A 26,474-nucleotide genomic window follows, 5' to 3' on the forward strand; every position below is an offset into this window, starting at 1 on the left:
GAAAAAAGATCAAATCCGTTGTCTAGTATGATATGGCAATTATTTAGATTAGAGTTAATTCCCCCTTTACTATGATGTATAAAATACTCGACCGCACGTATTGACGTAATGACACATACTTTCATTTAGATACTACTCAGAATGTTCGAATGTGAATTACCGGAATAAATGATTGTCTTGCTTATATCTCGGGGCCATTTTGATTTGATGGGCCATAGACATGGATTGGTAGATGCTCTTCTGCTTAATAATGACAACACCTTGCTTTTGTAATTCATTTTCTTTTTTTATTTTATGCAAATCTATTTTGTGTATACTTACATTTTAACCATTCATACTGTTAATCTATAAGGGATTTCAAATCTTGTAGATCCATTATTTAACCATAGTTTTGTCCCCGCCTTTTACCGATGTTTTTACTTTGCTTTCCCGAGAGTACAAACACAAAATTTCACCATTGCCCCATATCACACAAAATAATTTATTCCGACGAATGCGTGTTCTCTCCACGTTAATACTATTAGGTTCATAAGATGTGGGACTGATGAGATATTAGATCGTTCTATTATTGATTCCGATGATGAACATAAGATAACAGTGGAGATAATACATGGCAAACCAGTGGGGTAAGTCATAAGACCTCGTTTTATCAAACATTTCCTTTTCTTTCTAATTTTGCAATTCAAGTCACCAGAACCCCCTCCCCTTCCAGCATGTCCAGTGTAATTATTATCTAGGTGCGTGATTTTTTTTATTGTGCAATCGCTTATTCGTCTCTCATGTTAAAAAGTATGATATAAAAGAATTATTTTGCATTTCTACACTTTCCAAGGAAAGCTGGGTAGAGCCTATGATATTTTCCAATAAATATTATGAAATATAAAACCAATCACCGCTCTGTCCTTATCATTCTAATCTCATCATAATTCATGTAAAATATTTTGACAGAAAGTATGTTCTCAAATATTTGTAGCGGAAGGTATTTTTTTTCGATTAGTCTGGCCAAAGGGCAAGCAAATCACATTTCAAAAATGAATTTAGGGGCTGATCACAAAAAAAAAAAAAAACAGATGAGAAAAATGAAGATTGTTGCCAAAGTTGAATTTAAATGACTATTCAAGAGAGAGCATAACCACGTTACTACAATGATAAGAGTTTCTAATTATATAACGTTTACTTCGTTAGCGTACAATGCATACCTGAAAATTGAACATCATTTTAACAATTAATTAAAGTAAGATATGCGTAAAGAAATATATTCATCTAATCGCGTTGGAATCTTATTAAAAGTCGAAATTAATGAGTGCCTTTCATCATGGTACACGCTGATTTATATACTCTCTATACTAGGTATTATTGCTAGTTCGAAAATCGTCCGTCCTACAGAGTCTCCACCCAAATTGTGTGCGCGCGCGCTCTCTCTCTCCCTCTCTTGACTTGCCCCCCCCCCCCCTCCAAACTCTATACATGTGAATGTCTTTCTATTACTTATCAACTTCTCTTCCGGGGGGGGGGGCAGTCAAATGTATTACTCTACACACGCGTAGGCAAATTATTTCAAAACACATCCTAAACGAGTTTTTCTCTGTGTGCAAAAACCTTTAAACCCCCTTTTTTGGTCACACGTGTGTACAGCGATATATTTGAATGCCACCCCCCCCCGGGCTTCTATTTCGCCATTTTCTCATGTTCTTATTAGTTTTTTCCTCCATTTCGCAACAATCTTATTAATATGTATGTATCTCCCTTTTCTCTCATACAGTAAGTTCTTTATAAGATGAAGTTGTGGCATCAAGATCATGAAGAATCAGACGATCCTAATAGTGGCAGCCAACATGAAAAACAGGGTTCTTTTGCTTCGGTTACCGGACAGTATCTGGAATAGTTTTAGAGGTAGAGAGATGCTCCCGCTCTCGATCAGTTAGTTTGCCATTGTCATGACCTACCATGACGTAATGACCTACCATGACGTCATGACATACCATGACGTAATGACCAACATGCATGGGCATTAAAAAATGAAAATAGATTAACAAAAATGATATCATTCTTTGGTCTCCGTAGACTCTGTCTTGGGAAATTTAGGACAATCATGTTTGGAGCCAGTACATGTAGTTCTAAAACATTTGCTCCGTCGACATGCTCCGATGCAAAATCTGCATGTTACGCCAACCATGTAACATAACCTGCAGAATTGTTTAAGCCCTCATCGTTATCTTTTCGTTAGTTTGAACCAAAAACTATTATACAATCCTCTGACCCTATGCCCTCTGAGATATTGAGACCGGAGTAAATGTCGCATGCAGGAGCAAATGTTGTTTACCCGTTTATTTAAGCGATCCGTCGATTTTTTTTTGTTCATAGCCATAGTTTGATAATGGGATAGGTCATGCACTGGACAAGATGCTCTACGGTGAACGGTCCTGTGCAGAGAGTATGAGCTAAAGTCCGCCCCAACGAAAAAGGGCATATCAATGAGAAAAAAAACCAAACAATATAAGACGCTGAAAATTCGTGTAAACTGTGATATGAAAGAAAACATTTGACATTTCAAAGTTTTTGTTTTATTTCATTCATTTTTTATTTCCAACATATTTTATTTTTCTTCGTAAAATATTACATAATATACAAGCAATAAAACAGCATATTTTTCGTACAAAAATTTTAGTTACGATAATAATACGAGCAGGTTTGAAATGGAGGAGGCTGCTAAAAAGAATAGCTTGTAGGGTGCAGCCTCCTCGTAAAAAAGTTCTTGTATATAGTATATACCAAAACAAAAAAAACACACAAAACGACAACTTGAGCATCCTTCTCACTTATTGGCCCGAAGCTCAGGAATAATCTCCCCATTAATGTACGTGAGGCATCATCGTTATATCTGTTTAGTCCCTAATTTAAACCCACCTGTTTTAATTAAGTTTCACTTGCCTATTGTTCGCTTCTATTGTGTTCTGTATGAAATTATCCCCCTCAGTTAATTTGCATTATCATATTGTGTTCAGATTGGTTTAAGTCGGATTGTAAGCTTATTTATTAGGATCATTTAAATTTACATACATGATTATCGACCCTGTTATATTTAAGCTGTATATTCGCCGATTATCTATTTATTTGTACGTACAATTAATTTTTCGTAATGGTGTTTTCACTTTCAATTCCTTTGTTGTTCTTTTTTCTGAGATATCTTGTATTTTTCCTGTCTTTCTTAGCGCTTTGAAACTTTTGTATAAAGCGCTCTATAAATGTTGTACATCATTATCATTACTACAAAACCAGTTAAAAAGAAAATGATAAAGATAGATTTGATTACATCTACGTAAAAATGGTTATGCTAATTCTCATGGTAGTGGAATTGAAATGGGGAAAGTAATGAAATCACCTACTCACTATTTCTTGTGTATTTCTTAAAGTATAAATGCCTTAGTGTTCCACATAATAATACAAACATGCTCATACCACTGTCAAATAGCGTAAAACAGGGTTTTGTTCCTTGAATAAGTTTCATCGCCATTGGTGCAACCTATTGTTGTATATTGGAAATGCTTCCTCAATTAAAATATGATACAAATCCATTCATTGTGATAATAACACTCAAAATATATAGTGAGTTTATGTTACTATCCTGCTTGGAGTATAACTGTTTTGTGGAAAAAACCAATATATTTAAACCAATATAACATCCCTATTTTACAACCGATTTCTTGAAATCTCCAGTGTTACGATTGTTCGTATCTTCTTATTTATTCAAATTCATTTTTCGTTTAGGTGGACGTGCCTTTCAAGTTCTTTTCTCCTCAACCGATTAAAAAAAAATAGTCGAGGATAAAAAACCAACATGGGCACGGCGACTGGAAGACCGCCCTTACCCTCGAGGCCTGTAATTGGCCGAATATTGTATTTGCTGCTACTGTTTTTCCAGATATGTGAGAGAAAAGTCCACCCAAGACAAGTTTATTATAAATAAAAAAAATCCAACAAACATACACTGAAAATATCATCAAAATCGGATGTAAAGTCAGAAAGTTATGACATTTTGAAGTTCTTTTAATTTCACAAAACAGTTATATTCACATCCTGGTCGGTACCCAACTAAGGGGACTGATGACATCACTCACTAACTATTTCTTTTGCATTGTATTATAATAAATATTCCAGTTTTCTCCCTCTTGTCATGTGAAATCGAGTTGTATTCCGCCTTTTAATATTGTGGAATTAACATTGTTAAGCTTCATGTGGTTCAAGCAAGATGTACATTATTGTCAATTAAGTAAACATTGAAATATTGTATGATTCAAACAATAAAAAAGTGCGTGATGGACAATATTGACTCTCTCGATTGCATATCACTGAGTTATGCATATAACTGTTTTTAGTAAAAAAAAAATCGAATGTCAATTTTTATCCGATTTTTTATGAAATTCTAAGTGTAATGCCCAGTCGTTAGATTTTTCTTTATTAATTCAAATCAACATTTTTTCTGAAGTGGACTCGACGTTTTTTCTCCAGATCAGATATAATCTTTCTTTAACAAATTAAAATGGATTTTCGTTCACAGTCAATTTTTGATGCCAGATACGATATGCTAATTTCTGGTTTGAACATTTATTTACATCGATTTTTCCCATTGCTATGATCTTGGTTAGAAACAGGTAATCATTTTAAAGTGTGATATGAGGATGAATGCTGTATGTACATATCCTTTGTAAATATGGTAGCTACATGATTTGTGTAAAAACTAGTTTTGGAAGAGAAATGCAAATTACTTCATACTATACATGTATATGTTTATCAAAGTAACAAACTATCATTTTATATTGACAAATGCACCATTGGTTCGATGACTTGTATATGTAGCATTTCACGTAGAGATTGATCGGCTAAAATTACTCCGATGACTTTATGTCATCTCATGATTTCATTTAATTTTTAGCTCATCCGGCACAAGGGCCGGATGAGCTTATGCCGTGGCGTGGCGTCCGTCGTCTGGCGTCCGTCTACAAATTCCATATTGCTTCTTCTTCGCCATTTCAAGTCCGATTTTAATTCTGTTTGCCTTATATGATAGCACTAAAGGTAGGGATTGAAAACTTCTACACAGAATTTTGATATTCATTAAATATGCTAATTTATTCGCATTTTTCAAAGTTCGCAAAAATGCTTCTTCTTTATTTGTGGACCGCTTTGAATTTTTGCTTCCCATTGGTAGAGCTTCATGTGGTTCATCAAACTTTTACACAGAATTTTGAAATTTTGACTAGAACAATTTTAATGCTAATTTATGCTAAATCAATTATGCATATTTTTTAAAATTCACCTAAAATGCTTCTTCTTCTTTATTTGTTGAGCGATTTTGATTTTTTTTTCTTGCATCTGGTAGAGCTTCATGAGGTTTCCTAACCTTTTACACATAATTTTTTAATTTGGAGTAGAAAATTATTTATGCTAATTTATGCAAAAATTATTTCGTAAATCACAAAAAAATCTGTTCTTCTTCATATGTTGATTAATTTCAATTTTGTTTGCTGATATCATATAAATTATATGATATCTGGAGGTGGTGATAAAAAATTCCAACACAGAATTTCGAAACTCATTAAATATGCTAATTTTTTCATTTATTTTCAAAACTCACAAAAAATACTTATTTATTTGTTGATTGATTTTGATTATTTTGGTTCTATCTGAGAGCTACATGAGGTTCACCAAGGTTCTACACAGAGTTAAGAAATTTTGACGAGAAAATTATCTATGCTTGATTTATATAAAATTTATTCTTAGATCACAAAAAATGCTTCTATGTCATTTCTTCATCAATGTCAATTATATATCCTCAATTTAAATCACCAATATATTATTCACTACAGTGTCAACTGGGCTGAAATTAAAATTGTGTTAAATTTCGTTGCGAGATGCCGGATGAGCTCCACATCATTGATGTGCTAGTTTTATCGTTCATTTCCCGCGATTACCACGATTACCCGGTTTTGTTTGTACGTCGTCCCATAATAAGCAGTACAACAAAAGAAAATCACGTACAATCATACAACTGGTTACGAATGGAGGATGCAGCTAAAGGCGGGGCTTGGAGAGCGCGGCAACCTCTTTCTAAAATATTCGTGTAAAAAGTCTAAATAATTTAAAAACACAATCAGGAAAAAGAAAAGCTTTACTGCCTACAAATTGTATGAAATTAAAAAGCTATGACACAAAAAAGATCAAGATAACCATTTCTGTCAGTACAGTGCAGTAAAATGAATATGAAGTACAGTACATGGCATACCTTGAACAGGCTGGAAACGCTGGGTTATCAGTCACAAATGGTTCGCTATTAAAGTTGAAGTAAAAAGGAATGATGTTCAACATGTTAAACAATCTTTACAAACCTCACAATGTTGCTGGTTGCTGTAATAGTATCGAATCTCACAGTATCGGGTGTAAATTGTAAAAAGGTGGTACATGTATATACTAATGAGCACTATGTTGCTTGAACGTAACTCTGTGTATTTTTTGTTGTTGTTTTTTGTTTTCCATTGCTGTAATTGTTCTTATATTTGGAGTACGCCTAACAAGCGTATGTGATATGATATTGTATATACATTTGTTTGTCTATGGCAAGACACAAAAAATACATAATTACGTAATCACTATAACCTTAATATTGTACTTTCATAACGTTTGTATATAGGATAAGATCAGACTGTTGCACTTTTGTAAATGTTACCATTCATGCATTTTGTGTTTTTTTAATAGTTATGTTTCATTGATATATGCCTACACTCTCATGACAGCCGATTCATTTTTATGAATAGAACAGCTATTCAATATTTTCTTAATCCGAAACTCGTCATTCTGAATAGATTACAAGTCATCTTAAAGAGATTATATTCACGCTGACATACAAAGTTCCAAGGATTTTGAATAGATCGGGGAATCAAATGACGTCACAAATTATCGTCAGTTTCATTGGTGGAAAGTAGTGGTGACGTACGAACAAATATAAAATATAGGCAGGCGTCTCTCAAATTCTGGATGATTGATAACGCTGCCGGGCGGAGGTCAACATTTTCTGGTAAGAAATCGAATTTAATCTTCTTTGTTTTATAAGATCCGTTTACAGTTTTCAAAGAAATTGGATCATTAACTAATTTAGCATTTGCGCAGCGTAAATACCCCTCCAATTTCACTGCAATTTTACGCCTCAAAATCAAATCAATTAGATCTACCCGATCACAGAGCGCAGACGATGTAACAGTTAGGCCTACCCTAACCCAGGGAGCTCCCGCCCGCGCAGCGGGCGGGAGCCCAGGGGCTTACCGCGTATTTGACCATAGTCACCGGACTAGGGTGATTTATGGTCTAAGTATTTCTCCAAATGAATTGTGAAAACAGAAAGTATACAATTATACCACGATTATATGGATTAAGGTCTAACGAGTGGCAGTTTCCTGACATCTGGGCACAGACTGGAACCTCAAAAAAAAGAAAAATTCTCTCCTTCTACCCAGTCTCGATCGGCCGATCGAGACAGGGGTAGAAGGAGAGAACTTTTCGTTTTTTTGAGGTTCCAGTCTGTGCCCAGCTCCCTGGGTTAGGCCTACCCTACCTGTTAAATATGTCTGATTCAGATCAATCAAGACAAGACTTAAACTTTCAAGTGGCGAATGTGAGTGTGTTGATATTTATTTCTGTTGACTTACAAGTGATTTTGAGGTAGATCTAAGATAGATCTGAAATTATTAGCTCTGAGCTAGTGAGTTTGAGTGGTCCTATCGTGCAGTTCCATGACTTCAGTCCCACCTGTGGTAATTGGTGTATGTTGATTATGGTGGGTCATCGACAAGCAAAACTCTGCGCTTGTGCGGTTTCGCACCTCATGTGAGCTGACTAAATAAGCCGCTGCTATGCTACTGTGAGTGTGAGGTTTCTGTCAGGCCGGGTGCGAAACCGCAGTAGCGCCCAAAACTCATCAAAAAATCAAACTTAAGTCTAAACGGTGAATTTTCGTTCCAACTAACGTTACATTTCTTGGTATCATTGTAATGTTTTAGGGGTCTAATTTATATAATGTTTCTAACTTCAGTCTTGGGTTGAGTAATGACTAATGTGCCTCACTCAAACATGGTTTTCTGAAAAACTGAGGAAAATTTGACAGCAAGTAGTTAGAAGATATCGTACTTTCTTGGATCATAGAAGATAAAACTTTCGTGCCTGGTAAATTACAAAATCTTTTAACTTGCTTAATTTTGCTGTCAAATTTTCCTATTTCAGAAAACTCTGTTGGGGGGGGGGGCACATTACTCAACCCAAGAAAAGACTTTCACTGCGCCGAGTCTCCACAGCATAGCGTTCGGGCTGGCGCATTTAGATAACAACCTATAATTTAGATTTTTATGAGCTGGGATATGGGGTTTATTAATTTTATTTGGTTATGTTATTTTCTACGATTTTATCATTTGTACACCCTATAGATCTAGCTAGTTGTGTCTTTGAGTGTGAGTACTGTGAGACATCAAAAACAAACATAGGTATATATATATATAATAGTGAAAAGTGACTTTTTTTTTGGGTGGGGGGGGCGTTTAGAGACCTTACGAATAAAGACTTATTTCAACTTCGTCCATTTGCTAACGCTACGCGTTCGGGCCGGTGCGGTTAGGTTTACGCCAGAAATATTATGTAGAATTTCTGTGAGAAATTAGCCTACCTTCTGTACATTTTTTTTAACTTTGTCATGATCTCAGAAATTGTACTGTACTCAGAATTTCTGTAAATCCTAGATTGTTGAACTTTTTTTTGTACAGTAAATCTAGATTAATTACGCTTTCTTATTCTATTGCAGATCACGGACGATTTTGTAACACAAAAAATGAAAGAATGTGACCTTGAAAGATTCAGTCAGAAATTTGAAGGTAACTATACATCTTATGTAGCATGTAAAATCCATACATGTGTAGAATCAAGGACCTAAGGCTTGTAATAAATACTATTGATTGTGTCACATCTTCAGGTCATATCACATAGATACATGTACAGTGGTATTTCCACAGTAAAAGGGGTCTTTTCAGGAATCAGGTTATTTTAATTTACTGTATGTTTCCATTGTGCAATACCCCCCCCCCCCCCCCATACAATATTTTAGAACACTTCAATGAGAGATAACTTTGCTCAAAAATTGCTTCAAACAGGCAATCAATTAGAATTTTTGACAAGATGATTTTCTTTTTTTTTTTTTTGGGGGGGGGACGTATGTAACGCTGGACAGAAATCTGTGTACAAACATGAAGGTCAAAATATAAATGTTCAATAAAAACTTGCCTTTTTTCAACTGAATGGCCTGATATTGATTAGAAGAGATAAATAACATCAGCCCTAAATTCTATTGAATACTGGGTTTTATGCCATTTATAGACATAGTGGTGAACGTACGTAACGTGGACAGAAAATGCGACATTTGTGGATCGAATCATCCAACTACATGTACTTCCTCAGTTTTTGATCAGTGTGCATGACAATTGGCACACACATTGATCTTGGGTGAAGATGTACAAGACACATTTTTTTAATGTGTTGGAAACTGTACGCATATCATTTCAATAAATCAGGTAAAATCTTGCGATTGAACTACTTCCTCAGTTTTTCACCATATGCTCATGAGATTTGGCACACTTATTGGTCTTGGGGTGAAGATAGGCAAAACAGAGTTTTCGAATGGGTCAGAAACTGTGTTGCCATGGTTATGGCATATGAAAATACCGGTAAGTAAGGGACGTGATGGGCAGGGGTATTAATCACATTCAGTGATATGTCTAATTTATTATGTTGTAACAGCTCTTGCATTGGAAAATAAAAAAAGTGGAAATTACTAAGCCTTTTCTGCAAAACAGTTGATAATTAGAGTTGTACTGTGTCATTTTCTAAAGATTGTGTTATACAAATGTGTATTTCCACCACTTAATTTGCAGATAAAGAAGTAGACCAAGTTGGACTGTTCCTTTTCAATGACACAAGCGCTAAAGAGGTCATCGCCCAGTGGGACCAAGGCTGAAGTTTTTATCAAAACTGAAAGAGCTTCAGGTATGTATGTGCACATAACTATATTCATTTTAGTTAAATTAGATGATCAGTCATTCAGCTGGCTTTGGCACAGTTACATTCTGTAGGAAGGCTTGTTATAAATGGTAGAGTCTTGTGCTCATTGTGTTTGCATTAGAACATAATGGGCAGCTTTTTCCAGTACTAACCCTACAGTGTCTTTCAGAAAATAATTTTGAACAGCTGTTCACTTGCTATCAGTTTATGTCCAACATTCTACAAAGTAAGACTCTTGCAATATGATTGATGGTAAAAAAAATATTTTTCATATCAGTTGAGGTGATCTACATCTCAAAAATTTGTGACATTTTCAGCATAGAATTTACGAAAATGACAAACTGGCAATTTCATGGGCCCAGCCGACGCTGCTAGTACCGGAGAGCAGGTAAATGTCTTGTGCTGCAGCCAAGGGCCTCTGCACCGTTTCCCTCATTCCCTGTGCAGTTTTTGTAGCTCCAAAACCCCTACATTTTGTGCTTGTTGGCTCTTAAGACCCCCTAAAATTACATTTCAAGGCCTTTGTAGCTCCAAAGACCCTATATTTTGTGCTTGTATTTTTGTGTGCATTCTTACACTTGCATACTATGAATCAGATTATGATAGTAATGAACATGATAGACATTCAGGTTTGATGAATGAAATTTTTTGTATTTTTCCCCATCTAATTTCAGATGCAGAGAAATGTAACCTGTCCTTTTTGGTTCTTCCCTCCTATTTCCACCTGGCCAAATCAGAGGAAGTAAGTCTTCCAAAAGCAGATATGATTGTGCAACTGTTCAGGAAGCAAGTGCTTCATTCATACAACGAAGAGAAGTGAGTATTGCTTTCTATACTGTACAAGGTAGCCCGGAAAAAGTGGCAGTCGATTTTCGATATCTTGGCATGTTAGAAATTCCTTTTTATTGGACTTATATTAGTTCGTGTATTTCATGCTAAAGAAATGACACCTGCTTGTAACTTCCCTGATATGCCATGCATTAAAAAAAAATGACACTGTTTCCCTAAATACTAAAATTATGTATTGATAGAAATCATCTCATAAAATCTAAACGTCTTAATTGAGTTTTCATCTTATTGGCAGTAAAACTTGAATGCAAATGTTTTAGCCATTAAACTTTTAAAGTCTTATTTCTGTCAGTGTACAATTGTAATTTACTATTGTTTTCTTTTCTTTCTTTTTTGTGTGCTTTTGTTATTGCAGATTGGAACAAACATCCCACAATTCCTGGAGGAAAACAGGCATGCGCAATCATTTGTCCTAGCCCTAGGCAATATGATGCTGGTTCCAGAACAAGTGTTTGTCATCGTGGAACAAAGTACCATCCCTTGATCTGATCTCCTTCAGGGAGTAGACAGATGCTTCAAACTCATCTACGTTTTTGAGCAGGACATTTTACTTTCCGCGGTCTGTGAAACTTCTTCTTTCTAATGGCATAGGCAAAAACCCAAGTTTGCAATAAAGTAAACCTATTTTCAGAGAATTAAGAGCACTGAAAGTGTATCCATAAGCTATAGACATCGTCTGCTTGGGTTGGTATACTTCCTTCTATGGCATCATTAGAACATTGCCGTATTTCTTCCGATGTTCTGGTACTTAATAAAAATTTCGATTTCATTTAAATTGTTTTAGCACCTGTTATGACATTTACCAAAATCTTCTTTAGGCTATCTACAAGATATTAGGGTATTTTTAGACATGAATTATCCTTAGCTTTAATTTTCTTTCATTGTCTACTTTAACATTTGAATTTGGCATCACCAGAACGAGAGTGCTGCTCTTTATACAGTGCGTATAAAAAAAACGGACACATTTGAAAAGTCTAAAATCTTTGTTTCAAATTGTGATGTCTATGTTTTGGTGTTAATAGGTGCTCTGAAATCTTATCTTTCAAATGCCATTTAAAAAATTAGTTTTGTTCATGCTTGACTGAACACGGAATGTTTTTGTCTGGGTTTTAAAAAGGAGGCTTGCGCAAAAATGGCATAAAATGAAAATATGATGATCGGACTTCTTGCTAATCAGCAGACCTCCTCTCAACCTTTTCATTATCTCTGCCATAATTTTCTAATAATGCGGTCAAAATTCATTTTCAAATCTTTACTTGCTTGAATTAAAAAAAAAAATTGATATGTTCTCTTTTAGCTTTGAATATTCCTTCTTTAAGCAAAAACATTTTTTTTTTCAAACGAAGTATGGGAAAGCGTGTTTTTTTTCTTCAAATCCTTTCATTGTGTGCTACAAACGTTATGGTGCCTTTAAACAGTGCCATACAGATGGGCGGGGGCTCGGGGATGTCCCCCCCCCCCCCCAAAAAGAAAAAAAAAAAAAAAAAAATCATGACCAAGAAAAAAGTGGAAAGGAAATAAAAGGAAAGAAAGAAAGTGAAATATGATATTATTTTCTGAATATTATTTCAGAATCTGTCTCAAAATTGGATAGTTTAATAAAAAGGTGGAAATTTTTGCTTGCACACCCCGCTCGCTTACAAATTTTTAATACATTTTCCCCAATCTGCCATACCTAGCTCCTTACTCAATACACCATTGCCATTGAAAGATATGTATCATTTCCTAGTTATCCTGTCAAGCGCATAATTAAACTTGGTCAAGAAATCAATAACCCCTTGAAGAATGGATTCATGTCTTTTAAGGGTACCATAACATAATTTGTTTCACACAATAAAATGATTTGAATAATTACAAGTTTTCGCAAATAATGCAAATCTTCTTGTATGGGTTGACCAAAGGCCTTCTTTTCTTACTTATGAAAGAAAATTCAAAGGTAAAAGAAGTTTAAATGAAAAAAAAAATAACTCAAGTAAATAAATAAATGTGTAAATAAAGTTTGACCGCATAATCGAAAGTTATGGCACAGATAATGAAAAAGTTAAGAGGAAGTCTGCTGATTAGCAAGAAATCTGATCATCATACTACTCATATTCTGCCATTTTGGCGCTAAAAACTTCCCGTGTTTGCTCAAGCATGAACAAAAATTATTTCTTTAAATGGCATTTCAGAGATAATATTTCAGAGCATCTTTTTACATCAAAATATAGATATCATAATTTGATACAAAATTTTTAAATAATTTTCAAAACTGTCCCATTTTTTTAATACGCACTGTATATATATATATATATATATTATGTCTTATTATTTCATTATTGATATTATCATTGATTAATATTATCCTTTTTGATATGTGCTGCATATGTTTTGGCTATATGCCAATAGATTTTGTTTGTGTGTGAGCTGATGAACTTCATAACATTTACATTATGGTTGTATTGATGATGTTGATTAATGGCATTAAAATTTGAAGTTTAAAACATAGCAAGCATTGTAATGGACTCTTTATTGGGTTTGTCCACCGTATGTGGTAAATAGTTTTCAACAAAATGAATCAAAAATCTATTCATTAAATGAATCTATAACTTGTCAAAACAAAGAGTTTTTCTATTCAAAATGAATAGGTTAACTATTCAGTCGATTGATTCCATGAACTATTCAATAATTAACAGTATACTTGTCAAAAACTGATGAGTTTTCGATTCAAATTTTGACTAGATTTCGGTCTAATTTTTTTGACAAGATTTGTCTATTCATTTTGAATAGAATCTGGTAAGTGTCCCTCGGATGAGTTTTTCGATTCAAATTTGAATAGATTCTATTCAAATTTGAATAGATTGTGATGAGAGTGTATAGTGTAGGTCCACATGAACTCATTGTATAATGTGATGTATATGTTTGTATGTTTAGCGCAAGAAAGGGACATTATGTAATCTCTGAAACCCTACAATGTAATATCATAAAGTTTGTATACAGTTTCTCATAAAGTTTTCTAAGATTCTGGCTGTTCACTTATTATCAAATATTGATCATCAGCAAGTAATCATTGAAGGCCATGGATTTGAGAAATGATATCAGACTGTTTCACTGTTGTAAATTTTACCATTCTGAGGCCAAGTTTCGAGGTTAAGTTTATAGTTTGAATACGCGAGTTCTAACCAAGAAACAAATTCTATTGCTGTTGATTCAACATGCTGCATTGAAATGCCATCAATAAATTTATGTAATTAAGGTCAAATCTATACATACTGTATTTTCCATCAGTTATACATATTTTCTTTCAGGGTAAAGGAAAAGACTAGAAAGAAATGAATAGAAAATTCAAATGAAATAATGAGTTCATGTTATTATCCTGCTGGGAATATAACTGTTTTGTTGAAAAAGCGAGACTTGATAAACCATTATAACTTTCCTATTTTTCATCCGATTTTGACGAAATTTCCAGCGGTGCACTTTTTGAATCTACTTATTTTATCCAAATTAAGCATTCGCTGTGGTGGACGTGCCTTTTTAACTTGTTTCTGACCAACCGATTTTAAAATAGTCGAAGATAGAGAACCAACATGGACAGGGCGATTGTAACACATCCCTTCCCACATCATGGTCTGTATTTGACCGATTGTCATTGCGATAACTGGTTTTTTCCGATAGTTAATTTCTACTGATCAAATACTGTATAATCTTTCTTTAAAGAAATGAATGGATTTTCGGTAACATTTTTTTTATGCCTGACACGATAAGCTAACTTCTTGTCTGAACATGCACTTTTCATTGTACTTTTGCATTGTTATGATCTTGTTTAGAAATAAGCAATCAGTTTTTAAACATATACATGTACAACTGATGAGGTTGAACGTGGTATGTACGTGTATATCGTTTGTAAATAGGGTTGCTAAATGATGTGTACACCACGTAATCTAAGCAGAGAAATGTGAAATACCTAATATGTTTTTAACAGGGTAACAAATTATAACGTTATATTGCTGATTACATCATTGGTTCGATGCCTTGTTTTTGTAGCATTTTATATGTAGAGATTGAAGGGCTGACCTTAAGTTAAACAAAACACAATCCGATGACTTTATTTGATCTCATAATTTCCTTGATATTTCATATCGTTCATTCCCATTTCCCATGATTTCATTATAAACCTTTGTTTGTACATCTTCACATAATAATCAATGCAACATACACTGCAAAAACTCTGGTGTTGATTTAACACCAGCCCGGAATCTATATATGTCCACACCAAAGAAGTGTTTAAAAATACCAGTATAGTTTTGGTCTAACACCAGATAGGTGTTTATACAACACCAATTAGTATTAAAACAGCATCGATTTGATTTTAAAGTGGTGTTGTTTCATTACTTCTCTGGTGTGGACATATATAGATTCCAGGCTGGTGTAAAATCAACACCGGAGTTTTTGCAGTGTAATGACAAAACAATGAAGAGCAATCATACAAACTGGTTATGAATGGAAGATGCTGCTACAGAGCAGAGCATGGAGAGTGCGGCACTCTCTTTTTGAAATATCCTTGTAAATGTTGTAAATTATGAAAATAAACACACAGAATCCGATACAAGGAAAAACCTTATTGCCTACGAATTGCAAGGAATTGACAAGAAATAGCACAAGAGAGATCAAGATAACAATTTCTTGTTAATGCAGGACAGTATTTAAAATGAATGTAAATGTGCGTGACAAACGTGGCATACCTTAAACGGGCGTGCTGGAAAAGATACATGTAGGTGATCAGTCAAAAATCGCTAAAGTTGAAGTAGAAAAAAAAACGGATGACGTTCAACAATCATTGCAACCTCACAATACTGCTGGTTGTTGTCTTAGTATCAAACGCACAGTATTGGATGTAATTGGTAAAAAGCTGATATCTTGTATTTTTTATTGCTTTTTGTGAATAATTTTACATTACCGAAGTCATTTGTTATTTTGTTTGGAGTACGCCTACATGGGCGAGTGAAATGTCGTAGTATGTACATTTGTATGTTGACGGCAAGAAAACAAAATCACTATAACCTGATAACCTTACATTTTAGTTTCATAAAGTTTTTTATATGAGATAAGATCAGGCTAGTGCACTGTTGTAAATTTTACCATTCATGAATTGTTTGGGGCATTGCTTTAATGATTACGTTTGATTGTTATGCTTAGAGTAGGTCCCCATGTACACGTGGTATGATATGGTGTATGCAATCATATATGTTTACAGTAAGAAAAGGGACTGAGAAATCCCTATAACCTATTTTTTTTTTAAATTGCAAAAAGAAAACATTGGTTGCTAGGTAGTGAAAGCGCAAAGCGCATTGGTAATGCGCATACAATTTATGTCACAATGAGTATGAATATTCATGATATTAGATATCGTAAGCTGGAGGGTGATGACGAAAACAATGTTTTCTTTTTGCAATTTTTGCCACTTTTCTAAAGAACGAGATAGGATACGGTCATACTTAACTATCACAATAGTATGTAATTACAGGTATGTCTTTTTAATTCATATCATTATTATTTTAATTGAATTAATTATTTATTATTCATTAATTTATTTATCTGTTCATTCATTAATTTGTCATTATGGAATATATTCAACTTGGTGATAATTCATTGATGTGCAAAACAAACTTGAATGTTGTATCTCCTTATATTTTTCAGACGCTTCTGACGAAGTCTCAATTAAAAGACGAAAGCTAAAGCAAATAATGGTGTCCTGCGTCATCTGTTGAGTTGGCCTCACCTCATCTCATTATATATATATATATATATATATATATATATAAATGTGTGAAGGTATACATGTACAACAGCTTTGGCAACTCTTTTATTTAAATATTGTAAAGAAATGGATGAAGAGAACAATGGTAGGCGTAGCTTAAATCAAGGTTCCCCAGAGCTATCTACCCTTTGGAAAAATTGGTGATGCCGAAAAAATGTCTCTGCCGGGAATCGAACCAGGGCCCCCAGCTTTGAACGCCGGTGCCTTAACCACTAGACCACAGAGACGGGTTAGTGGCTAGGGCGACCCCGATCCGATTGACCGTCAGATAGACAGATTTTCGACACTACCAATTATAATTTCCTTTGTCGGGTGAAGGTGGGTTTCGAACAATGACAAGCCGCCATGCTTCAGCTGGATCAAAGCTATTGCTTTGATACAGTACACGTATGGGAGAAAGTATACAAATGTGTGAAGGTATACATGTACAACAGCTTTGGCAACTCTTTTATTTAAATATTGTAAAGAAATGGATGAAGAGAACAATGGTAGGCGTAGCTTAAATCAAGGTTCCCCAGAGCTATCTACCCTTTGGAAAAATTGGTAATGCCGAAAAAATGTCTCTGCCGGGAATCGAACCCGGGCCCCCAGCTTTGAACGCCGGTGCCTTAACCACTAGACCACAGAGACGGGTTAGTGGCTAGGGCGACCCCGATCCGATTGACCGTCAGATAGACAGATTTTCGACACTACCAATTATAATTTCCTTTGTCGGGTGAAGGTGGGTTTCGAACAATGACAAGCCGCCATGCTTCAGCTGGATCAAAGCTATTGCTTTGATACAGTACACGTATGGGAGAAAGTATACAAATGTGTGAAGGTATACATGTACAACAGCTTTGGCAACTCTTTTATTTAAATATTGTAAAGAAATGGATGAAGAGAACAATGGTAGGCGTAGCTTAAATCAAGGTTCCCCAGAGCTATCTACCCTTTGGAAAAATTGGTGATGCCGAAAAAATGTCTCTGCCGGGAATCGAACCCGGGCCCCCAGCTTTGAACGCCGGTGCCTTAACCACTAGACCACAGAGACGGGTTAGTGGCTAGGTCGACCCCGATCCGATTGACCGTCAGATAGACAGATTTTCGACACTACCAATTATAATTTCCTTTGTCGGGTGAAGGTGGGTTTCGAACAATGACAAGCCGCCATGCTTCAGCTGGATCAAAGCTATTGCTTTGATACAGTACACGTATGGGAGAAAGTATACAAATGTGTGAAGGTATACATGTACAACAGCTTTGGCAACTCTTTTATTTAAATATTGTAAAGAAATGGATGAAGAGAACAATGGTAGGCGTAGCTTAAATCAAGGTTCCCCAGAGCTATCTACCCTTTGGAAAAATTGGTGATGCCGAAAAAATATCTCTGCCGGGAATCGAACCCGGGCCCCCAGCTTTGAACGCCGGTGCCTTAACCACTAGACCACAGAGACGGGTTAGTGGCTAGGGCGACCCCGATCCGATTGACCGTCAGATAGACAGATTTTCGACACTACCAATTATAATTTCCTTTGTCGGGTGAAGGTGGGTTTCGAACAATGACAAGCCGCCATGCTTCAGCTGGATCAAAGCTATTGCTTTGATACAGTACACGTATGGGAGAAAGTATACAAATGTGTGAGGGTATACATGTACAACAGCTTTGGCAACTCTTTTATTTAAATATTGTAAAGAAATGGATGAAGAGAACAATGGTAGGCGTAAATTAAATCAAGGTTCCCCAGAGCTATCTACCCTTTGGAAAAATTGGTAATGCCGAAAAAATGTCTCTGCCGGGAATCGAACCCGGGCCCCCAGCTTTGAACGCCGGTGCCTTAACCACTAGACCACAGAGACGGGTTAGTGGCTAGGGCGACCCCGATCCGATTGACCGTCAGATAGACAGATTTTCGACACTACCAATTATAATTTCCTTTGTCGGGTGAAGGTGGGTTTCGAACAATGACAAGCCGCCATGCTTCAGCTGGATCAAAGCTATTGCTTTGATACAGTACACGTATGGGAGAAAGTATACAAATGTGTGAAGGTATACATGTACAACAGCTTTGGCAACTCTTTTATTTAAATATTGTAAAGAAATGGATGAAGAGAACAATGGTAGGCGTAGCTTAAATCAAGGTTCCCCAGAGCTATCTACCCTTTGGAAAAATTGGTGATGCCGAAAAAATGTCTCTGCCGGGAATCGAACCCGGGCCCCCAGCTTTGAACGCCGGTGCCTTAACCACTAGACCACAGAGACGGGTTAGTGGCTAGGTCGACCCCGATCCGATTGACCGTCAGATAGACAGATTTTCGACACTACCAATTATAATTTCCTTTGTCGGGTGAAGGTGGGTTTCGAACAATGACAAGCCGCCATGCTTCAGCTGGATCAAAGCTATTGCTTTGATACAGTACACGTATGGGAGAAAGTATACAAATGTGTGAAGGTATACATGTACAACAGCTTTGGCAACTCTTTTATTTAAATATTGTAAAGAAATGGATGAAGAGAACAATGGTAGGCGTAGCTTAAATCAAGGTTCCCCAGAGCTATCTACCCTTTGGAAAAATTGGTGATGCCGAAAAAATGTCTCTGCCGGGAATCGAACCCGGCCCCCAGCTTTGAACGCCGGTGCCTTAACCACTAGACCACAGAGACGGGTTAGTGGCTAGGGCGACCCCGATCCGATTGACCGTCAGATAGACAGATTTTCGACACTACCAATTATAATTTCCTTTGTCGGGTGAAGGTGGGTTTCGAACAATGACAAGCCGCCATGCTTCAGCTGGATCAAAGCTATTGCTTTGATACAGTACACGTATGGGAGAAAGTATACAAATGTGTGAAGGTATACATGTACAACAGCTTTGGCAACTCTTTTATTTAAATATTGTAAAGAAATGGATGAAGAGAACAATGGTAGGCGTAGCTTAAATCAAGGTTCCCCAGAGCTATCTACCCTTTGGAAAAATTGGTAATGCCGAAAAAATGTCTCTGCCGGGAATCGAACCCGGGCCCCCAGCTTTGAACGCCGGTGCCTTAACCACTAGACCACAGAGACGGGTTAGTGGCTAGGGCGACCCCGATCCGATTGACCGTCAGATAGACAGATTTTCGACACTACCAATTATAATTTCCTTTGTCGGGTGAAGGTGGGTTTCGAACAATGACAAGCCGCCATGCTTCAGCTGGATCAAAGCTATTGCTTTGATACAGTACACGTATGGGAGAAAGTATACAAATGTGTGAAGGTATACATGTACAACAGCTTTGGCAACTCTTTTATTTAAATATTGTAAAGAAATGGATGAAGAGAACAATGGTAGGCGTAGCTTAAATCAAGGTTCCCCAGAGCTATCTACCCTTTGGAAAAATTGGTAATGCCGAAAAAATGTCTCTGCCGGGAATCGAACCCGGGCCCCCAGCTTTGAACGCCGGTGCCTTAACCACTAGACCACAGAGACGGGTTAGTGGCTAGGGCGACCCCGATCCGATTGACCGTCAGATAGACAGATTTTCGACACTACCAATTATAATTTCCTTTGTCGGGTGAAGGTGGGTTTCGAACAATGACAAGCCGCCATGCTTCAGCTGGATCAAAGCTATTGCTTTGATACAGTACACGTATGGGAGAAAGTATACAAATGTGTGAAGGTATACATGTACAACAGCTTTGGCAACTCTTTTATTTAAATATTGTAAAGAAATGGATGAAGAGAACAATGGTAGGCGTAGCTTAAATCAAGGTTCCCCAGAGCTATCTACCCTTTGGAAAAATTGGTGATGCCAAAAAAATGTCTCTGCCGGGAATCGAACCCGGGCCCCCAGCTTTGAACGCCGGTGCCTTAACCACTAGACCACAGAGACGGGTTAGTGGCTAGGTCGACCCCGATCCGATTGACCGTCAGATAGACAGATTTTCGACACTACCAATTATAATTTCCTTTGTCGGGTGAAGGTGGGTTTCGAACAATGACAAGCCGCCATGCTTCAGCTGGATCAAAGCTATTGCTTTGATACAGTACACGTATGGGAGAAAGTATACAAATGTGTGAAGGTATACATGTACAACAGCTTTGGCAACTCTTTTATTTAAATATTGTAAAGAAATGGATGAAGAGAACAATGGTAGGCGTAGCTTAAATCAAGGTTCCCCAGAGCTATCTACCCTTTGGAAAAATTGGTGATGCCGAAAAAATATCTCTGCCGGGAATCGAACCCGGGCCCCCAGCTTTGAACGCCGGTGCCTTAACCACTAGACCACAGAGACGGGTTAGTGGCTAGGGCGACCCCGATCCGATTGACCGTCAGATAGACAGATTTTCGACACTACCAATTATAATTTCCTTTGTCGGGTGAAGGTGGGTTTCGAACAATGACAAGCCGCCATGCTTCAGCTGGATCAAAGCTATTGCTTTGATACAGTACACGTATGGGAGAAAGTATACAAATGTGTGAGGGTATACATGTACAACAGCTTTGGCAACTCTTTTATTTAAATATTGTAAAGAAATGGATGAAGAGAACAATGGTAGGCGTAGCTTAAATCAAGGTTCCCCAGAGCTATCTACCCTTTGGAAAAATTGGTAATGCCGAAAAAATGTCTCTGCCGGGAATCGAACCCGGGCCCCCAGCTTTGAACGCCGGTGCCTTAACCACTAGACCACAGAGACGGGTTAGTGGCTAGGGCGACCCCGATCCGATTGACCGTCAGATAGACAGATTTTCGACACTACCAATTATAATTTCCTTTGTCGGGTGAAGGTGGGTTTCGAACAATGACAAGCCGCCATGCTTCAGCTGGATCAAAGCTATTGCTTTGATACAGTACACGTATGGGAGAAAGTATACAAATGTGTGAAGGTATACATGTACAACAGCTTTGGCAACTCTTTTATTTAAATATTGTAAAGAAATGGATGAAGAGAACAATGGTAGGCGTAGCTTAAATCAAGGTTCCCCAGAGCTATCTACCCTTTGGAAAAATTGGTGATGCCGAAAAAATGTCTCTGCCGGGAATCGAACCCGGGCCCCCAGCTTTGAACGCCGGTGCCTTAACCACTAGACCACAGAGACGGGTTAGTGGCTAGGTCGACCCCGATCCGATTGACCGTCAGATAGACAGATTTTCGACACTACCAATTATAATTTCCTTTGTCGGGTGAAGGTGGGTTTCGAACAATGACAAGCCGCCATGCTTCAGCTGGATCAAAGCTATTGCTTTGATACAGTACACGTATGGGAGAAAGTATACAAATGTGTGAAGGTATACATGTACAACAGCTTTGGCAACTCTTTTATTTAAATATTGTAAAGAAATGGATGAAGAGAACAATGGTAGGCGTAGCTTAAATCAAGGTTCCCCAGAGCTATCTACCCTTTGGAAAAATTGGTGATGCCGAAAAAATGTCTCTGCCGGGAATCGAACCCGGCCCCCAGCTTTGAACGCCGGTGCCTTAACCACTAGACCACAGAGACGGGTTAGTGGCTAGGGCGACCCCGATCCGATTGACCGTCAGATAGACAGATTTTCGACACTACCAATTATAATTTCCTTTGTCGGGTGAAGGTGGGTTTCGAACAATGACAAGCCGCCATGCTTCAGCTGGATCAAAGCTATTGCTTTGATACAGTACACGTATGGGAGAAAGTATACAAATGTGTGAAGGTATACATGTACAACAGCTTTGGCAACTCTTTTATTTAAATATTGTAAAGAAATGGATGAAGAGAACAATGGTAGGCGTAGCTTAAATCAAGGTTCCCCAGAGCTATCTACCCTTTGGAAAAATTGGTAATGCCGAAAAAATGTCTCTGCCGGGAATCGAACCCGGGCCCCCAGCTTTGAACGCCGGTGCCTTAACCACTAGACCACAGAGACGGGTTAGTGGCTAGGGCGACCCCGATCCGATTGACCGTCAGATAGACAGATTTTCGACACTACCAATTATAATTTCCTTTGTCGGGTGAAGGTGGGTTTCGAACAATGACAAGCCGCCATGCTTCAGCTGGATCAAAGCTATTGCTTTGATACAGTACACGTATGGGAGAAAGTATACAAATGTGTGAAGGTATACATGTACAACAGCTTTGGCAACTCTTTTATTTAAATATTGTAAAGAAATGGATGAAGAGAACAATGGTAGGCGTAGCTTAAATCAAGGTTCCCCAGAGCTATCTACCCTTTGGAAAAATTGGTGATGCCGAAAAAATGTCTCTGCCGGGAATCGAACCCGGGCCCCCAGCTTTGAACGCCGGTGCCTTAACCACTAGACCACAGAGACGGGTTAGTGGCTAGGTCGACCCCGATCCGATTGACCGTCAGATAGACAGATTTTCGACACTACCAATTATAATTTCCTTTGTCGGGTGAAGGTGGGTTTCGAACAATGACAAGCCGCCATGCTTCAGCTGGATCAAAGCTATTGCTTTGATACAGTACACGTATGGGAGAAAGTATACAAATGTGTGAAGGTATACATGTACAACAGCTTTGGCAACTCTTTTATTTAAATATTGTAAAGAAATGGATGAAGAGAACAATGGTAGGCGTAGCTTAAATCAAGGTTCCCCAGAGCTATCTACCCTTTGGAAAAATTGGTGATGCCGAAAAAATGTCTCTGCCGGGAATCGAACCCGGGCCCCCAGCTTTGAACGCCGGTGCCTTAACCACTAGACCACAGAGACGGGTTAGTGGCTAGGGCGACCCCGATCCGATTGACCGTCAGATAGACAGATTTTCGACACTACCAATTATAATTTCCTTTGTCGGGTGAAGGTGGGTTTCGAACAATGACAAGCCGCCATGCTTCAGCTGGATCAAAGCTATTGCTTTGATACAGTACACGTATGGGAGAAAGTATACTAATGTGTGAAGGTATACATGTACAACAGCTTTGGCAACTCTTTTATTTAAATATTGTAAAGAAATGGATGAAGAGAACAATGGTAGGCGTAGCTTAAATCAAGGTTCCCCAGAGCTATCTACCCTTTGGAAAAATTGGTAATGCCGAAAAAATGTCTCTGCCGGGAATCGAACCCGGGCCCCCAGCTTTGAACGCCGGTGCCTTAACCACTAGACCACAGAGACGGGTTAGTGGCTAGGGCGACCCCGATCCGATTGACCGTCAGATAGACAGATTTTCGACACTACCAATTATAATTTCCTTTGTCGGGTGAAGGTGGGTTTCGAACAATGACAAGCCGCCATGCTTCAGCTGGATCAAAGCTATTGCTTTGATACAGTACACGTATGGGAGAAAGTATACAAATGTGTGAAGGTATACATGTACAACAGCTTTGGCAACTCTTTTATTTAAATATTGTAAAGAAATGGATGAAGAGAACAATGGTAGGCGTAGCTTAAATCAAGGTTCCCCAGAGCTATCTACCCTTTGGAAAAATTGGTGATGCCGAAAAAATGTCTCTGCCGGGAATCGAACCCGGGCCCCCAGCTTTGAACGCCGGTGCCTTAACCACTAGACCACAGAGACGGGTTAGTGGCTAGGTCGACCCCGATCCGATTGACCGTCAGATAGACAGATTTTCGACACTACCAATTATAATTTCCTTTGTCGGGTGAAGGTGGGTTTCGAACAATGACAAGCCGCCATGCTTCAGCTGGATCAAAGCTATTGCTTTGATACAGTACACGTATGGGAGAAAGTATACAAATGTGTGAAGGTATACATGTACAACAGCTTTGGCAACTCTTTTATTTAAATATTGTAAAGAAATGGATGAAGAGAACAATGGTAGGCGTAGCTTAAATCAAGGTTCCCCAGAGCTATCTACCCTTTGGAAAAATTGGTAATGCCGAAAAAATGTCTCTGCCGGGAATCGAACCCGGGCCCCCAGCTTTGAACGCCGGTGCCTTAACCACTAGACCACAGAGACGGGTTAGTGGCTAGGGCGACCCCGATCCGATTGACCGTCAGATAGACAGATTTTCGACACTACCAATTATAATTTCCTTTGTCGTGTGAAGGTGGGTTTCGAACAATGACAAGCCGCCATGCTTCAGCCGGATCAAAGCTATTGCTTTGATACAGTACACGTATGGGAGAAAGTATACAAATGTGTGAAGGTATACATGTACAACAGCTTTGGCAACTCTTTTATTTAAATATTGTAAAGAAATGGATGAAGAGAACAATGGTAGGCGTAGCTTAAATCAAGGTTCCCCAGAGCTATCTACCCTTTGGAAAAATTGGTGATGCCGAAAAAATGTCTCTGCCGGGAATCGAACCCGGGCCCCCAGCTTTGAACGCCGGTGCCTTAACCACTAGACCACAGAGACGGGTTAGTGGCTAGGTCGACCCCGATCCGATTGACCGTCAGATAGACAGATTTTCGACACTACCAATTATAATTTCCTTTGTCGGGTGAAGGTGGGTTTCGAACAATGACAAGCCGCCATGCTTCAGCTGGATCAAAGCTATTGCTTTGATCTATATATATATATATATATATATATATATATAAATGTGTAAAGTTATACATGTACAACAGCTTTTGGCAATTCTTTTTATTCAAAAATTTAAAGAAATGGATGAAGAGAACAAAGGTAGGCGTAGCTTAAATCAAGGTTCCCCAGAGCTATCTACCCTTTGGAAAAATTGGTGATGCCGAAAAAATGTCTCTGCCGGGAATCGAACCCGGGCCCCCAGCTTTGAACGCCGGTGCCTTAACCACTAGACCACATAGACGGGTTAGTGGCTAGGGCGACCCGATCCGACTGACCGTCAGTATATATATATATATATATATATATATACATGTATATATATATACATATTTATAAATAATTTATCATAGTGTGGGATTTATTAGTCAATTTATCATCATTAGTGAAATGTCCTATTTGCATTTGCTTGTCTGACGATTATGGATATAGAATTACCCCCTTATGGTCGGTATCTTACTTGGTTTACATGTACACGAATTTGATTTGACTGTTTAGTATCACAATCCTAATATTAAGAGTATTTTTTGTTAAATATTACTCTGAAAGGGGGTATATATAAGTAAATGAAATTTACTTTCATTACAAAATGACAATTAAATTTAAAACTCTTCTTCATAATTGAATGATTTGTCTTACTATTTATATTATTACGGCGTGTAGGTGTGGGCGTGTGTGTTTGTGTTTAAAAAGCTGGCAACCTGATTATGAGAGCATCCCTGGTATTTTCATATTACATCGGATGAACAACTATGGGTAAAAACTAGAAAAAATAATAATATAAAGTAAATCTCGAAATTTTAAAACTCCTCCTCCCTCCAGCACCAAAGGTTTACGACTGTAAAAGCTTTATTGGATAGTTGAAATGATCTTGCATTTTTGTAAAATTGATCACAATTCGGCCTTTGCCTGCAATGATCTTTGAAATAAACAACTTTTATTATCTATCAATTATAGTTAGAGTTACTTTTTAAAAGGGGGTTTCCGGTTTGCTTCTTTCCGCTACTACCCATTATAATGCTTAGAAAGGTATTATTGCTGGTGTCAAAAAAAGTTTGAAATAACTTCTCATGTCTGTCGCTGTCCTGTATGGAAGGAAGACAAACTGGGATGATATTTTCATATACATGGACCGTACGTTTAATCACCATGTTTTATACTGGAAAATTCTTAATAACAGTATAGGGTGATATTGCATGCAGCCGCCATGAGGGTATTGCGCGTGTGTTTACGTCTTTATACAAAACTATTGTCCAATCTTCCGCTGTAACAGGGAGAAAGAGAGA

General features: G+C 37.6%; 1 protein-coding gene and 1 long non-coding RNA gene across 3 annotated transcripts in view; both read left to right on the top strand.

Moving 5' to 3' along the window:
* Nucleotides 1-2,810, top strand: part of LOC129259246 (uncharacterized) — a 49,057-nt gene extending 46,247 nt beyond the window's left edge. The window contains exons 10-11 of one of the 2 annotated variants that reach the window (XM_064098728.1): nt 525-626; nt 1,763-2,810. In XM_064098728.1, coding sequence (XP_063954798.1) covers nt 525-626; nt 1,763-1,781 — 121 coding nt within the window. In that variant the 3' untranslated portion in view covers nt 1,782-2,810. Of the gene's footprint in view, nt 1-524; nt 631-1,762 lie in introns of those variants that run through there. The other variant, XM_064098729.1, reaches the window with a different exon arrangement.
* Nucleotides 2,811-6,979: 4,169 nt separating this feature from the next.
* On the top strand, nt 6,980-12,399 carry LOC135153994 (uncharacterized). The gene is made up of 5 exons (XR_010293456.1): nt 6,980-7,072; nt 8,843-8,912; nt 9,966-10,077; nt 10,767-10,908; nt 11,297-12,399. It is a non-coding gene; the product is annotated as an uncharacterized LOC135153994 (long non-coding RNA).
* The last annotated feature ends 14,075 nt before the right edge of the window (nt 12,400-26,474 follow it).

This window comes from Lytechinus pictus, chromosome 4 (assembly GCF_037042905.1).
Source record: "Lytechinus pictus isolate F3 Inbred chromosome 4, Lp3.0, whole genome shotgun sequence".
In the NCBI taxonomy this organism is placed as follows: Eukaryota; Metazoa; Echinodermata; class Echinoidea; order Temnopleuroida; family Toxopneustidae; genus Lytechinus; species Lytechinus pictus.